A 15,509-nucleotide genomic window follows, 5' to 3' on the forward strand; every position below is an offset into this window, starting at 1 on the left:
CCATTATATACTTTATTATAGTATGTTAACATCTTTATCGGTATCGTTGTACAATCCTTTAGACTTATATAAATATTTTTGTTTGTGCTGCATCGTCATGACTGGACGATCCGATACCCATTAAGTTTCCTGGTTTGCAGATTCCTTTAGACTTATATATACTGTGTGAGTTATGGAGAAAGTGACTTTTTGATTGCCATATCAAAAAATAATAAAATAAAAACAACATAAAAATACTAAAGTGCACAACTAAAAAGAAATTAGAACAGTATACTTACAGCGAACGTCAACATTGACTGATGCTTCTCCGCTGCCATAGTTATTAGTAGCTCGACAAGTGTAAGATCCAGTATCAGTACGGGATGATGACGCAATATTTAGTGCTGCTCCGGTGGAAATTTCAGTATTAGAATTTCCTTTATACCATCTGTATGTAATTGTTGGACTTCCTTGTGCAGAACAAGTTGCCGTTATTCCAGTTCCTTCGGTAACAGTGATTGGATTAGGCGTCACAGTTACTCCAGTAGGTGCATCTGAAATTAAAGGACAACATTGCTTACTTTTAAATAAAGATCACCCACGCGAGTTAAATTGACAACACATTAATTATTTGAATCAGGAGATTGAGTTCGTGACTTGCTTGACAAATGGGAAACAAATCACATTAAATAAGGTAGCTATCATTGGTAAATTTATATATGCCTTTGGTTCTTTTAAGTTTTAAGTTCGGTTGGGTTGTATGTCTCTTCATACATTCACCATTTCCAGTTTCTTGTTTACTGTAATATATTTTTATCAAAGCAATTACTATATTTCAATATCACTACCCATTGTCTTACCTCCTGAGATGGTAAGATAAACTTGGTTACTGCTTCCTGTTCCTATAGAGTTGGTGGCCTGACATACGTATTGTCCCTGGTCATCCTGTACTACGGAATTGATCGTTAGAGAAGGAACAGATAAGGTCCCTCCGGTGTATCTACCACTGTTTATGCTTATAGTGGTAGGTTGGTTGTTTTCATATTTCTGCCATGTAACCGACGTGGCAGATGGGTTGGACTGGATGGTACATGTAATTGTTACCGAGTTTCCTACTTTGACAGACGCTTGAACTGTTGCTGTTACAGTAGGTACATCTATAAAATTAAAAGGGAAACTTTCAAAAACAATTTTTACTTTATGTGGCAAGAATTTTGCAACAAATGATACAATTTGTGCATGTAATTCTTTTTAAAAGACCTATTGAGCAATAACTGTATTGGCAGTTACCCTAATATCTTTCCACTTATTCTATCCCTATAAAGACCTTTAATATGTGAGTATACTTTCGGAAACTTTCAATTATTGTGTTCAAAAGAACATGGATTTCAAAGTATGTACATTAACATGACTCTTACTTCCAACCACATCCAAAAATGCTTGTGAACTTTGACCAGTTCCAACGGCATTCGTTGCATGGCAAACGTAGTTTCCTTCATCAGCAAGATCAACATTGTTGATGGTTAGTGAAGGAGATATCAAAGTACCACCGTCATATTTAGTCGATGTTGACGGATTTAATGTTGCCGTATTTCCATTGGGTGTCTGTTTTGTCCAGTAAACTGTGGAATGTTGTGGGTTAGCTGATATAACACAATCAATGGTAATAGTATTACCAATGTTTGTAGAGTAGGTACTCTGGGAAATGGTCACAACTGGTATATCTACAAATAGAATCATGCATTATTGTTATAACATGCATGGGAGAAAAGCTGTATTTTAAAATAGTTATAGACTAACTCTGAAATGTAAATTGAACTTGAGTATAATATTTGTCTAGAAAATATTGAATATACCATTGGTATCAGATACAAGAGTTAATTATTCGACATGGATTTCAGCAAAAATTAATGAAAGAAAAGAGCAAAATAAAAGACAAACATAAAGACGATTAGTAAATGGAAAGTCAAAAAGGAAAAATCGGAACAACAAATTGCAAAATCAAGGCAGGAAAAAACCAGTAAGTTTGAAACCGCAATAGTTCTGACTTGGTATAGACATTTTTAAAAGACATGGTAGGTAAAACCAGGTTTTATATCGCGCTATACCCCCGCATCAATAACTGTTAACTGTCTCCGGTGGATTGCTAACGGGCAGCGTGACATTGACACTTGTTCAAATCACAAGTCATAACAATACCGAAGATACATTCATGATATCATGAAAATCTAAACCTATATTTTTGTCAGAAGCAAAATAGTTCTCAATAAGGCCTGGATACAGTTAATAACACTGCTTCAGGCTGTGTAGGAGACGCATTTTTCATCATGCCCTTTGTTCAAAAGCCTATCTCTCAGGCAACAATGGCGGGCGTATTAATAAATCAGATTATTACCTAATTATAAGGTTTTATCTTGTTTATTAAATGTACACATATTTTTCTATATTTTCAAAATTTATTCAGGACAGGGCGATCTATTGCATTGTTGATGTACTATTGCACGGTACAATAGTCTCCTTGAGGAGTCTATTGCATTGACCCAATAATGACCTTTATCTAAGCCTATTGTTTGGTTGAATTTTTTTAAGCGCTTCATTGAATTGGAATTTACACACAAAAAACTCGTGTGTAAAAACGTAGATGTGACTCTCGTCTGCCAATTCGTAAACATGGAGCGGTCAATTTCCTATTCCTGGTCGAATGGTTGTCTCTTTGACATATTCCCCATTTCCATTCTTTATTATATCTCATAGACAAATTAGGTAATAAAACAGTTATTAAATGGGTTGGATGCAATAGACCAGAACATTTGTCCTTTGGTACTGAGAATGATCAAGTGTTCTTCTTGATCATTCTCAGTACCAAAGGACAAATGTTCTGGTCTATTGCATCCAACCCATTTAAGAACTGTATAATAGTGGCTAATAGATCCGTCATATTATAACAACTGTGAAATATAAACATTATACACAGAGTAAGCTGGAATGTTAATGCAAATGAAAGGGATTTATATTTTACAATCAAAATCGTGTCGTTTGTCATATATTATTGTACGGAGATGACTACTGTCGTCGAAATCGAGATGAAGATCCAAGAATGATTCGGAGAAAGCCGTGTTAAAGTCTCTGTAATTTCTAGTTCTGGTGGATAAATGGACGGAAGCAACTCTTCAAATTTAGGTTTACTAAGTGAAAGAGCATCGCTGATATATCGATGTGTGAATTAAAAGGGAACTTACTTCCAATAACTGTGAGAGGACCCTGTGAACTTTGTCCTGTCCCAACAGAGTTTGCGGCTAAACAAACATATCTAGCTTCATCATTACTGTTCAAGTTCGAAATTGTGAGTGATGGTGTGGTTATTGTAGAACCAGAGTATCTGGAGTTGGACATATCAACAGTAGAAGTTGTAGCTCCTGTAATTTTATGCCAGTATACGGAAGTTGCTTGCGGATTAGCAGATACTGTACAACCGAGAGTAATTGAGTCACCGTAGTTTCCTGTGAAGGATGTCTGTGTTAATGTTACACTTGGAACACCTGGAAAATAATTTAGAGACATGTAGATAATGTCAGGTGTAACAGGTCATTCCAGGACAAATAAATTTAAATGAAAGTTACAACAGAACAACGTAAAACAATGTAATACTTTAGATGTCTTCAGTAGTGAAAAAGACTCTTACATAATTCGACACAAAAACTTACTTCCGGTAACAGCCAAAACTACTTGTGTACTCTGTCCGGTTCCGACGCTGTTAGTTGCGAAACATACATAGGTACCCTGATCCGAAAGTGCAGCACTTGTTATGGTTAAAGATGGTGTGGTAGTAGAAGAACCAGTAAACCTGCCTCCCATGTTAACGTTGTTTGTGTTGCCACCTGAAATGAACTGCCAATAGACAGAAGTTGCCTGTGGATCAGCTGTTACTTGACAATCGATTGTAACAGAACTACCAACGTTTACTGTATAGGCAGGGGTCGGAGCGACGACGACTGGAATATCTGAAAAGAAATTATTTCTGTAATCAGTGTGTTTGTTATTTACATGATTGACCTTAACAAAATTTGTTTGTTTTGTTTGTTTGTTGGGGTTTAACGTCCGAGCAGCAATATTTCAGCTATGTTCAGACAATGAACATGAAATGGATGATAAAATGAACATGAAATGAAAAAAAGAAAGGATGGGTCACAAGGATAATAGGGTCGACAAATTTTGATTGCCACTGGAAAAAGGGGAGGATGAGTAAGGTCGGGCAATTTAGCCTCCTGTGGCGGAGCGCAAAGGTTCCTACTCCTATCGAATACCACAGCAGGGTTCTTTAACGTGCGAGGAACGTGGCATCTTTCCCAACACGGTGCACCACTATGGTTTGCGGTCAGGTTTTCCGTATTATAGCCTGACAACCCCAGCATGTAACATGCCAGGGGTACCCCATTCCACCATCTGGGGCACACATCCCAGTTCCCCTGTGGGCAGAGCGCCTATCCCCTGGCTAGGTTTCTGAGCACTATTTAGTCGCCTTTTACGACAAGCTTAGCGCTGCTGCAGGCCTATTCTTTTGACACCCGGACCTGCACGGGGCGACCTTAAAAATGAAGAATATCAAAAATGCAGTTGAATTGAACTTTTGAAGTGTTATGATTTTGGTAAGATGCTGTCAGTTTAACTGAAACGTTAAAGCAGTCTATATCAGGTTTAACAACTTACTTCCAAGAACATCCAGGAATGTTGTCGAACTAATTCCGGTACCAACACTGTTAGTTACTTTACAAACATAATTTCCTTCGTCTGATTCAACTGCATTGTTGATTATCAAAGATGGCGACTGGACAGTTGATCCACTGAACTTGGTAATGGCAGTAGAAATCGTAGTGACTTGGTTTGCAACAGTTTTTTCCCAAGTTACACTGGTGGCAATTGGATTTGCAGTAAACCTACATTCCAAAGTAACTGACGAACCTCTGTTTACGCTGTAAGCATTGACTGGTACAGTAACAGACGGTATACCTGTAATTAAAGAAGATAAATCAACATCATACAATTACACGTTGCATGGAAAGCGTATGATTTATTATGAAACTGTTCAACTAATAGGACCTAACCATCAAAATAATACTTACTTCCAATCACATCTAAGAAAGTCTGTTGACTTTGTCCGGTTCCAACTGCATTTGTTGCTCGACAAATGTAAAAGCCTTCATCGTCAATCACAGCATTGTTAATAATAAGAGATGGAGATCCAACAGTACTTCCACTGTATTTTGCATTTGACATTTGTACATCCGTTGCAACATTGTTTACAAAACGCTGCCACGTGACACTTGTTTCAGTTGGACTTGCAGTAACTGTACACTGTAGAGTAATAGAGTTACCAACATTTACGGAATAACTGGTTGACAGGACATTTACAACCGGTATACCTATAATAAAAATGGTAACAATATGATATACTTATAATGTTTAAGTAAATTTAAGGTTTGTAGACTCAGAGTATTGCAAAAAATAAAAAAGAAAGTTGCATTTAAATTCAGGGAAAATATACAAAGAACTTAAACAAAAGTTTTACGTTTGATAAAAGTGATTATATGGACGACCATACTATGTTAAAAGGAAAGTTTAAAAACTGTTACTCACTTCCTACAACGTCTAAGTATGTCTGACTACTAGTTCCTGTTCCAACACTATTTTGGGCATTACAGACATAGTAGCCTTCATCAGTGAGGGCAGTATTTAGTATAGTTAATGCAGGAGTTGTTGTTGTTGAACCGCTGTATTTGTTTGTCTGTTGCATATTGATGTTTGTTGCAACTCCATTTGTCACTTTCTGCCAGAAAACTGAAGTGTGGGCTGGATTTGCCGAGATCGTACATGGAATTGTTACAGATACTCCAATATCGACATTGTACTGCGGCTGTGGTATGGTTACCGTTGGCTGAGCTAGAATACATCAAATTATAATGGCATCAAGCATAACGTTCAATAATAAGTATGTATTGAAGAATCAACTTTCTGAGCCGACTTAAAAATAAATCTTTACACCGCTTTAGATATCAACTTAACGTAATTCAGTTGAAGATTACAGGTGTAAAATAATTTTAAAAGCAATGTAAAAAATACTGAAATACATTAAGGAAAGATATTCTAAAACTTCTTGAAACTGTCTGTTGTGATAGGATTTACCGTTTTTAGTGCACTTACTTCCTTGGACATTTAAGTATGTCTGAGTACTAGTTCCTGTTCCGACAGAGTTGGTAGCCTGGCATGTGTAGTATCCTAAATCTGAGGATGCAGCGTTTACAATTGTCAAGGAAGGAGTGTTGATATTGCCTCCAGAGTATTTGGTAGGATTGCCAGTTATATCGATAGCTACAGAATTTCCACCAGTCACCTTGTTCCATCCTACTGAAGTTGCCGAAGGTGTGGCAAATACCGTGCAAGTGAGTGTGACTGAATTTCCAAGGGTTACAGTGAAACCTGTTCCGACAGTAACAGATGGCACACCTGAAATTTATACATGATAATATTGAACGCAGGGACTTTTCAAAGATGCAGTTTTTAGTAACTGTATGGAACTTAAGAAAAGTAAAGGGGTAAATTCACTAACACTAGTTTCTGGCCTACTATTTTGCCAAAGTTTCAACTTGCTTTTTGAAATTTACTATTTGCCTATTTTAAAGCTAAAATACTATTTGAAACTAGTATACAGAACATACATGCTGTTGCGTGATAATTTTTTCATAAGGAGGCACAATACTCTACATCTACACAGTTTTCGAAGAATTTTCACAAAAATGTGAGGATCATGGGTAGTTTTTTAATCCAAAAATAGAGAGCGCAAGCTATGAACAACAAAATATTTTGTCAGGAGTTGCAATGGTACAGAAGGCTATTTTTGTAGAAATAACAAAGAGTTCGATAAATGCGCTCTATATTTTCTACATAAAAATGTCTCATGAAATAAGCTATTCTAATACAATTCGGCTAGATTTTCAAATTTTGGGTTATTTACCTCAACAATTTTAGTGCAACACATGCATTAACAGCAATGAAACTTTGTTTTTCACGAAAGTCACATATTCAACTAGTAAATTATGCAATTTTCAAATTTATTTGAAATACTTTAGTTTTTGGGGTTGATTTTGCTATTTTCTTAACATACTCCTTTACGATAGGGATACTTGAAAGCAAATATTTGAATACAAAATTTCTATGAATTTTCATAGCAACGTTTTTTAAACTTACTGCCAACAACAGAAAGCTGGGTTTGTTGACTCTGTCCAGTCCCAATTGAATTAACAGCAAAACATTTGTATGACCCTGCATCATTGGAGTCTGCATTGAAGATAGTCAAAGATGGATTGGTAGTTGTCGACCCTGTGTACTTGTTTGTGCTCGTGTTAATGTTAGTTTGAACACCATTCCTGGTTTTCTGCCAATAGACACTTGTAGCTGCCGGGTTACCAGTCACTGTACACACTAGCTGTACTGACTGGCCATAATTGACGGAATATGAAGCCTGGACAATGCTAACTGTGAGCACACCTGAAATAAAGCTTTCGTTTATTATATTGTTCTATGGAAGTTTGCATTATATTACATGCCACAATCGTTAAACATCAAATACAAGTAGATGCGATAATTGAGTAAATCCTTTACAATAGGTTCTTTATGAACTGATTTATCAATCTGATTGCATAAACTTACCATAACAACATCAAATTTTAAAACATCATTGTAAGTACATATTGGGAAAACACTTACTTCCAGTGATATCCAGATAAGTCTGTGAACTTTGACCTGTTCCAACCACATTAGTGGCTGTGCATATATAGTAACCTTCATCGGAGTTAGCAGCATTGGTAATGGTCAATGAAGGTACATTTGTTGTACCTCCACTATATCTATTATCAGATACATCTACGTTCTGCTGGTTACCATTTACGATCTTTTTCCACTGGACACTTTGATGTGCAGGGTTTGCCGTCACTGAGCATTGTAACGTTACACTATTGCCAATTTCAACTGGATAGTAGTTTGAAGATACAGTGACACTTGGTATGGCTGTAAAACAAATATTACACTAAACAATAAAGTCATTGTTTTGAGACAGACTTTCATAACGAATAACTATGAATACAATATGAATTGGCAATAAATTTTCGTAAATCATTTCAACATTGTGGGTTGACGGTTTTTGCTGAACGAAATATCTCTCAGATTCAAAAATTAATGTTGTTGACCAGTGAAAACTACTTACTGCCTTGAATATCTAAGTACGTCTGAGAACTCTGTCCCGTTCCAACACTGTTCGTGGCTGAACATACATAAAAAGCTTCGTCACTGCTGTCAACATTAGATATGACCAGGCTAGGGGATGATACTGTGCCCCCGGAATATCGACCAGAGATAGTAAGCGTTGATGGAATTCCATTCTGTATTTTTTGCCACTGAACGCTGGTAGCACTTGGTGTTGAATCAACGGTACAAACAATTGTTGCAGTGCCTCCGAAACTCACAGGATAAAAAGTAGATCCAATAGTTACAACTGGGACGCCTAAAAATATATTTGTTATCGTAAGAATCTATGAAAATCATTTTCCTAATCAATTTATTGCACATTGAGCCGACATTGTCGTTAAAAAAACTTCGATGAATGCGTAATACATGTACTACATATACAAATCTGTAATTATAATTTTATACATGGATGTTCCCACAAGTTTAATTGCTGATAAACTTATATCAGGCTTTTAACAAAATCTTTACTTACTACCAATCACGTCCAAGAATGTTTGAGAACTTTGTCCACTTCCAACACTGTTTGTAGCCATGCAAACATAGTAACCCTCGTCACTCAGCACCGCACCAGATATTGTCAATGTTGGACTGCTAACAGAGGCACCAGAGAATCTACCAGAAACTTGTACTGTAGTGGTTGCTCCATTAACTATTTTCTGCCATGTAACAGATGTATGGGTAGGATTGGCCTGCACTGTACAAACCAAATTAATGCTGCTACCGATGTTAACAGAATAGACGTTCTCTTGAACAGTCACTGTTGGTACATCTGAAAAAGAAATTGAATATATATTTATGAAAATAATATTTATGAAATTATATTCACATTTTCTCTCAATGCTTAAAAATCCTTAGAATCATATAAGACAAGATAAGTTTTCTTTAATTGCGTACGCTAAGTCACAACAAACTAACGAGGTGCTTAACACGATTACTTCAGTACATCTTTTTACTCTTTTTTACTTGAACTTGAAAAAAACAAAGTTTTTGTCAAAAACATAAAAAAAAAACTTACTGCCAATAACATCTAGGTACGTTCTTTGACTCTCTCCAGTGCCGATACTATTGGTTGCAAAACAGATATAATTCCCCTCATCAGATGACTGTACATTGCTGATGACGAGAGAAGGACTACTAACAGTACTACCACTATATCTGGTGCCTACTGAGGTCGTATCGACGTTTTGTTGTTGGTTGTTAACTACCCTTCTCCAGAAAACATTCGTCGCTGCTGGTGAAGCAACAACAGTACAACCTAGTGTCACAGTACCGCCGATGTTGGTATTATATGTAGATAATGTCACTGTTACTGATGGGACGTCTAAAAAGAAAATATCGTAAATGGAAGCGTTACATTGTAACAAACATTTCCGCCTGTTAATTATATAACAATAGTCATTGCTGAAAAAAAAGCATCACCAGGATCAATCATTTTTTTTTTTTCAGTTCAAATGAAATATGAATTTACAGAAGTGGACGTCGAAAAAACGTAGAAATATTTCTAAGTGAACACCTTAAAGTATATTTACTTACTTCCAGTAACAGAGAGGAATGTCTGTGAAGATGTTCCTGTACCTACAGCATTAGCAGCTGTACACACGTAGTACGCAGAATCGCTGGTAGCAGCGTTGTATATAACCAGATTTGGACTGTTGACAGTAGGTGTATTGTATTTGCTTGGGTTATTTGTTAAGGATTGTTGTATTCCATTTACCACTTTATACCACTGCATGCTTGTAGCAGATGGATTGGCCGTGATGGAGCATTCTAATGTAGCTGTCTGGCCAGTCAGTATATTGTAGTTGTTTGATGAAATAGATACAATCGGTAAACCTGGAAGTGTATGACAAATTGTTGTAAAACAATACTTTCGATCGAAGAATATCGATTATATCACCATATTAAACCTTGTACTCAAAATGACTTGATCAGTTTTGTTTTGTTTTATTTTTGGTTTTGGTTTTGTTTTTGTTTTGTTCTTATTTTTTGGTTACATTTCTACGAGACGAGAGAGTGGTAACTTGGTAATTCAAAGGGCGAAATTTCAAGGTGTGCAGTTTTAAAATTTCATTTGTAGAGTTAATTGGTTACTATGAAAAACTTGTGATATCGAAAATACTTGATATCTATTGATTTTTAATGCATACTTCCAAGTACGTCAACATAGGTCTGCTGACTGTTTCCTGTTCCGACGCTGTTTGTTGCATAACACTTATAGAATGTTTCGTCACTTTGCTCTACATTAAAGATGGTAAGAGATGGGTTACTGACAGTGGATCCGCTATACTTTGCCGAGTTAGCCGTGGATATGGTATTCTCCTGTCCATTCTGTACTTTTGTCCAGTAAACGGTTGTGTGGGTAGGGTTGGACGTTACTGAACAAACCAGTTGAACAGTCTGTCCAAAATTTACTGGGTAGTTGCTATTTGCAACAGTAACAATTGGTACATCTAAAATGAAATGATTATATACCGCCATAAGTAACAGTTATAATTATTCTGTCCATATTGATTTATATTTTAAAATGAGACAGATTTTGTCATAAAACAAAAGGGGACAGAGACTTTTTAATGTGCATTTGTTTATTATTTGACTTCATTCCAGCAACACTGAGATAATAGGGTTACTTACTTCCTACAACACTGAGATAATAGGGTTACTTACTTCCAACAACACTGAGATAATAGGGTTACTTACTTCGAACAACACTGAGATAATAGGGTTACTTACTTCCTACAACACTGAGATAATAGGGTTACTTACTTCCTACAACACTGAGATAATAGGGTTACTTACTTCCAACAACACTGAGATAATAGGGTTACTTACTTCGAACAACACTGAGATAATAGGGTTACTTACTTCCTACAACACTGAGATAATAGGGTTACTTACTTCCTACAACACTGAGATAATAGAGTTACTTACTTCGAACAACACTGAGATAATAGGGTTACTTACTTCGAACAACACTGAGATAATAGGGTTACTTACTTCGAACAACACTGAGATAATAGGGTTACTTACTTCGAACAACACTGAGATAATAGGGTTACTTACTTCCTACAACACTGAGGGTAGTAGGGTTACTCTGACCATTTCCAATACTGTTGACAGCGAAACATCTATACACTCCTGCATCAGTAGAGGCTGTATTCAAGATAATTAAAGACGGAGAGTTGACCGTTGAACCTTGATATTTCTGTGTATTTGCCATGGATATCGTCTGAGGGGCATTATTCCCGACAGTTAATGTCCAATAGATACTGGTTTCTGTAGGATTAGCGGACACTGTGCATGGAATAGTGATTTGGCTTCCAATATTGACACTGTAGCTGTTTTGAGGTATGGAAACGCTTGGTATATCTAAAATGAAATTAGAAGCTCAACAAATGTACCAATTTTCTTTTTTTCCCAAATGTTTAAATTCAGCATTTGCATTATGCGTGTTTTAACTTATCATATAATCTATGCATACATAATCCAATAAGCAATTTTCAATTTATTTATATCGAGATAAAACACTGAAGATTATAACTACACTTGAAGTGGTCGCAAATGAGAAAAACGTTTTGCATATAAATTTTATAAAACAAGAAAGCAATACACTTTAAAGATATTAGTTTCCTCAGTTTCTTGGAACGCTAAATTATTTGCGCCGTTAAATAAAAGTATGCATTCACATGTTAAAAACCAACATTAAAAAAAAAGACATGTTTAATCCTTCATAGTGCCATGCTTTGAAAGTACTAATAGAAAGAAAATTATTCAAAATATTCATAAAATATTTTTACTTTCACGATCAGTACTTACTGCCAACAACATCAAGGAAAGTATCACTGCTAGTAGCCGTTCCAACAGAATTTGTAGCTGAACAAACGTAATTTCCTTCATCACCGGCGGTGGCTCCTGTAATTGTCAGTGAAGGCGTTTGTACGGTTGATCCACTATATTTATTGTTATTGTTTGTTCCCATATTGATTGCTGTTAGGACTCCATTTACACGTTTTTGCCAGAATACATTAGTAGCTGAGGGATTTGCTACGACTTGACAACCCAAAACTACCGTATTGCCAAGAGTAGTTGTGTATGTATTGGACAACACCTGAACTGTAGGAAGCCCTGCAATAAAAAGGAAAACACATCCACATTAAAATATCTTACATAATAGGTGAGAATTAAGTTACAATATTAAATATGGAAAAATATTCATGTCTTTCTACTGTTATTCCCTTCTTGCGGAGCTCGGGATGCAGCCATATTTTATCCTGTTTCTGCAGAGTTACCTCCCGTAAGAGCAGGTGTAATTTCGAAGTCTCTCTAATCGATGTTCGGCTTCGGGTGCAGAAAAAAGAGGTAACTCGAATGAAAATGGAATCCCCAGCAGACAAACACAACGGTGTTTCTAAAATTTACAGGGTGTTTCATTTTGTTGGTAGGTTACATAAGGATGATTTTCATTTGTATCCCGGGTGAGGAAAATTTATTGCAGGGTCAGTAGAACGAGAAATTCCCTTTTGACTTTCGAGATTTTCTAAAATATCGTCGATATCAGATGGAAAAATCTACGTGTTCCGAATAGACACCTGCTCCAACAGGGAGATAAATGTTGACAAAATGTTGTTCCGCAAGTCGGGAATTTCCTTTTCACTTCCCCGCAATTAAGACTGGTAACTAAGGTATTCGTTAATCGTTAATCGTGAAAAAAAAATCAATCTGAGTATATTGCCATACGCTATAGAAAAATCAATATAATAATAGCAATTCTATTGGTTTTTTACCTCCAAGAACATCAAGGAATGTCTGCTGACTGGATCCTATTCCCACACTGTTTTGGGCAAAACATTGATAGTATGCTTCATCAGAGAGAGATAGTGAGGATATAGTGAGAGATGGAGTAGCAACAGTAGAACCGGAAATTCTAGAACTGGATGTAGATACGTCTGTCGTCTGTCCTCCCTGTATCTTTCTCCAGTATACGTTAGTTGTTGCAGGATTCGCTGTGACCGTACAGACTAACGTTACTGTTTGTCCGATGTTACCTGAGTATTGACTCTGAGCTACCGTAACTGTTGGAATATCTGTAAAAGAAAATAAAATGCAGTTCTTACCATTTTACTTTAGGTTATGCAAATTGCCACGATACACGGCTTTTGATCAATATAGTGGCGTAACTATAAAAAAATTCTACACAAGTTTGAAAAAAATATTGATTAAAGACGTGGTGAATAAGCTAGTAAACATCAATAACGTCATTAATATTAACTACTTCTCATTAATTTAGCTATTACTTACTTCCTGTGACATCTAGGAATGATGTTTGACTGCTTCCTGTTCCAACGCTATTGGCAGCAGAACAAATATAATTCCCTTCATCGCTTGTTGCGGCGTTACTTATAGTAAGTGATGGTGTGGTTACTGTACCACCAGTTAACCGGCTTCCATCAATGGTTACCGTCGTCTGTTGTCCATTGACTATCCTCAGCCATGTAACAGATGTATGAGTTGGGTTCGCAGAAACCGTGCATTGTAGTGTAATAGTTCCACCTTGTGTCACCGAATAACTGTTAGACAGTATGGAGACAGTTGGAATGGCTGAAAAAAGGACGAAAAACAAAATTTTACATGTGGATATATATTGATAGGATTCTTTGTTTATAGGGGGTATAGCTGTTGATTATAGGAATGGCTGTGCCCTGAAGATTTGTTCCATGTATATTAAGTGAGTTGTGCACTGCAAGATTTTAAATCGTGAAATATGCTAATAACACTGAACGAAAAAAGAAACTTTTTCATCACCCTTAAACATTTAAGGATTGGCTTAAGTTGGTTTATTTAAGTACCTCCGAGAACATCAAGAAACGTCTGGGAACTTTGTCCTGTACCGATGCTGTTTGAGGCAAAACAAATATAGTTAGCCTCGTCACTAACAGCAGCATTGTTTATCGTAAGAGATGGGTTGTTGACAGAAGAACCGCTGTACTTGTTGTTGCTGTTTGCTATGTTAACAGTTGTCGTCACGCCATTCTGGATTTTACGCCAGAAGACGATGGTGTGTGTAGGATTAGCAGTGACGGTACAAACAAGCGTAACAGAGCCTCCAATGTTGGTACTGTAGGATGAGCTTTGTATGGTAACACTGGGTACATCTACAACATAAAGAATTATATTTGTAGAGTCAGCTTATATTTTTATTGATATCGTTAAACACAACTTGTTTTGGACCCAAGGTAGTGAGTGTGTAATATTCTGGTTTTTGCAACGATGTTATTGTTTTTTACTCGTTTTCTTTTTGAATATGGTAATATCTAATATATTTGAACCAATACCATAAATATAATAAATAGAAAGTTTTAACGACTGCGATCATTATTCGTTATATAAGAATCGATTGCAAAAGATGCGTTTAATGTTGAACCATATATATTTGTATCGTACTCTTATCTAAAAGTTTTTTTTTCCTTGGTTGAAATTGAAAAGTTTGTTTGTATAGTCAAGTATTTATGAAAGTTCTTGGAGATTAAATACATGAATTGGAGTTATTTCTTGTAAGCAATTCTATTAAATCGAATTTGGTTTTTAAATATAATCAGCTTATATTTAAGGACTTTAAGTCAAATTATAATTCTTTATTGATGCAATAAACAGTAAAACTATACTCAGTGAAAACATGCCAGAATTTCGAAATCAATTTATAGTATGGGTAGAATGATTTGAATAATAATTGTAAAGAAAATAAATCTTCATTTTGAGGTAAAAAACTTAATAGTTATATATTGTATATTGAACCCCTCATTTGACAAAGAAAGGTTTTCTTTATTTACGCAATAGTTACTTACTGCCAACTACATCCAATGTAGCAATCGAACTTTGACCTGTACCAACACTGTTTGTAGCATAGCAAATATAATCAGCTTTATCACTTGATGCTGCATTAGATATTGTAAGAGATGGTGTCGAAACAGTAGATCCTGAATATTTCCCGCCACTGTTTATCACGTCAATGTCGGACGTGACACCATTTACTGTTTTCCTCCAAAATACTTGATAGTGAGCTGGATTGGAAGTTATTAAGCAACCCAGAGTGACTGTACCTCCAGTGTTAACTTGATAGTTGCTAATTGTCACTTGGACATTGGGAATTTCTGAAAACAAGCAACAGTAAAGGAGTTTCATTTAATAAAAGAGTGGCCAAAAAATGATGCCACAAATCAATAAAATATCAGCATCTT

At 36.0% G+C, this 15,509-nt stretch overlaps 1 protein-coding gene across 5 annotated transcripts in view; it reads right to left on the reverse strand.

Moving 5' to 3' along the window:
* LOC148629416 (hemicentin-1-like) overlaps positions 1-15,509 on the reverse strand; it is a 29,593-nt gene that overhangs the window by 5,750 nt on the left and 8,334 nt on the right. For all 5 annotated transcript variants that reach the window (XM_088550567.1, XM_088550585.1, XM_088550561.1 and 2 more), the window contains 22 exons: positions 15,117-15,422; positions 14,121-14,426; positions 13,573-13,872; positions 13,059-13,358; positions 12,091-12,399; positions 11,338-11,643; positions 10,425-10,727; positions 9,811-10,110; positions 9,293-9,598; positions 8,750-9,046; positions 8,237-8,533; positions 7,741-8,040; positions 7,222-7,521; positions 6,178-6,480; positions 5,614-5,916; positions 5,100-5,399; positions 4,687-4,986; positions 3,684-3,980; positions 3,219-3,518; positions 1,398-1,703; positions 840-1,136; positions 279-533 (listed from right to left, as the gene is read on the reverse strand). In XM_088550567.1, the coding sequence (XP_088406693.1) occupies positions 279-533; positions 840-1,136; positions 1,398-1,703; positions 3,219-3,518; positions 3,684-3,980; positions 4,687-4,986; positions 5,100-5,399; positions 5,614-5,916; positions 6,178-6,480; positions 7,222-7,521; positions 7,741-8,040; positions 8,237-8,533; positions 8,750-9,046; positions 9,293-9,598; positions 9,811-10,110; positions 10,425-10,727; positions 11,338-11,643; positions 12,091-12,399; positions 13,059-13,358; positions 13,573-13,872; positions 14,121-14,426; positions 15,117-15,422 (6,591 nt within the window). The remainder of the gene's footprint in view (positions 1-278; positions 534-839; positions 1,137-1,397; positions 1,704-3,218; positions 3,519-3,683; positions 3,981-4,686; positions 4,987-5,099; positions 5,400-5,613; positions 5,917-6,177; positions 6,481-7,221; positions 7,522-7,740; positions 8,041-8,236; positions 8,534-8,749; positions 9,047-9,292; positions 9,599-9,810; positions 10,111-10,424; positions 10,728-11,337; positions 11,644-12,090; positions 12,400-13,058; positions 13,359-13,572; positions 13,873-14,120; positions 14,427-15,116; positions 15,423-15,509) is intronic.

This window comes from Perna viridis, chromosome 1 (assembly GCF_037379345.1).
Source record: "Perna viridis isolate PV_CMFRI_1.1 ecotype Kerala chromosome 1, ASM3737934v1, whole genome shotgun sequence".
In the NCBI taxonomy this organism is placed as follows: domain Eukaryota; kingdom Metazoa; phylum Mollusca; class Bivalvia; order Mytilida; family Mytilidae; genus Perna; species Perna viridis.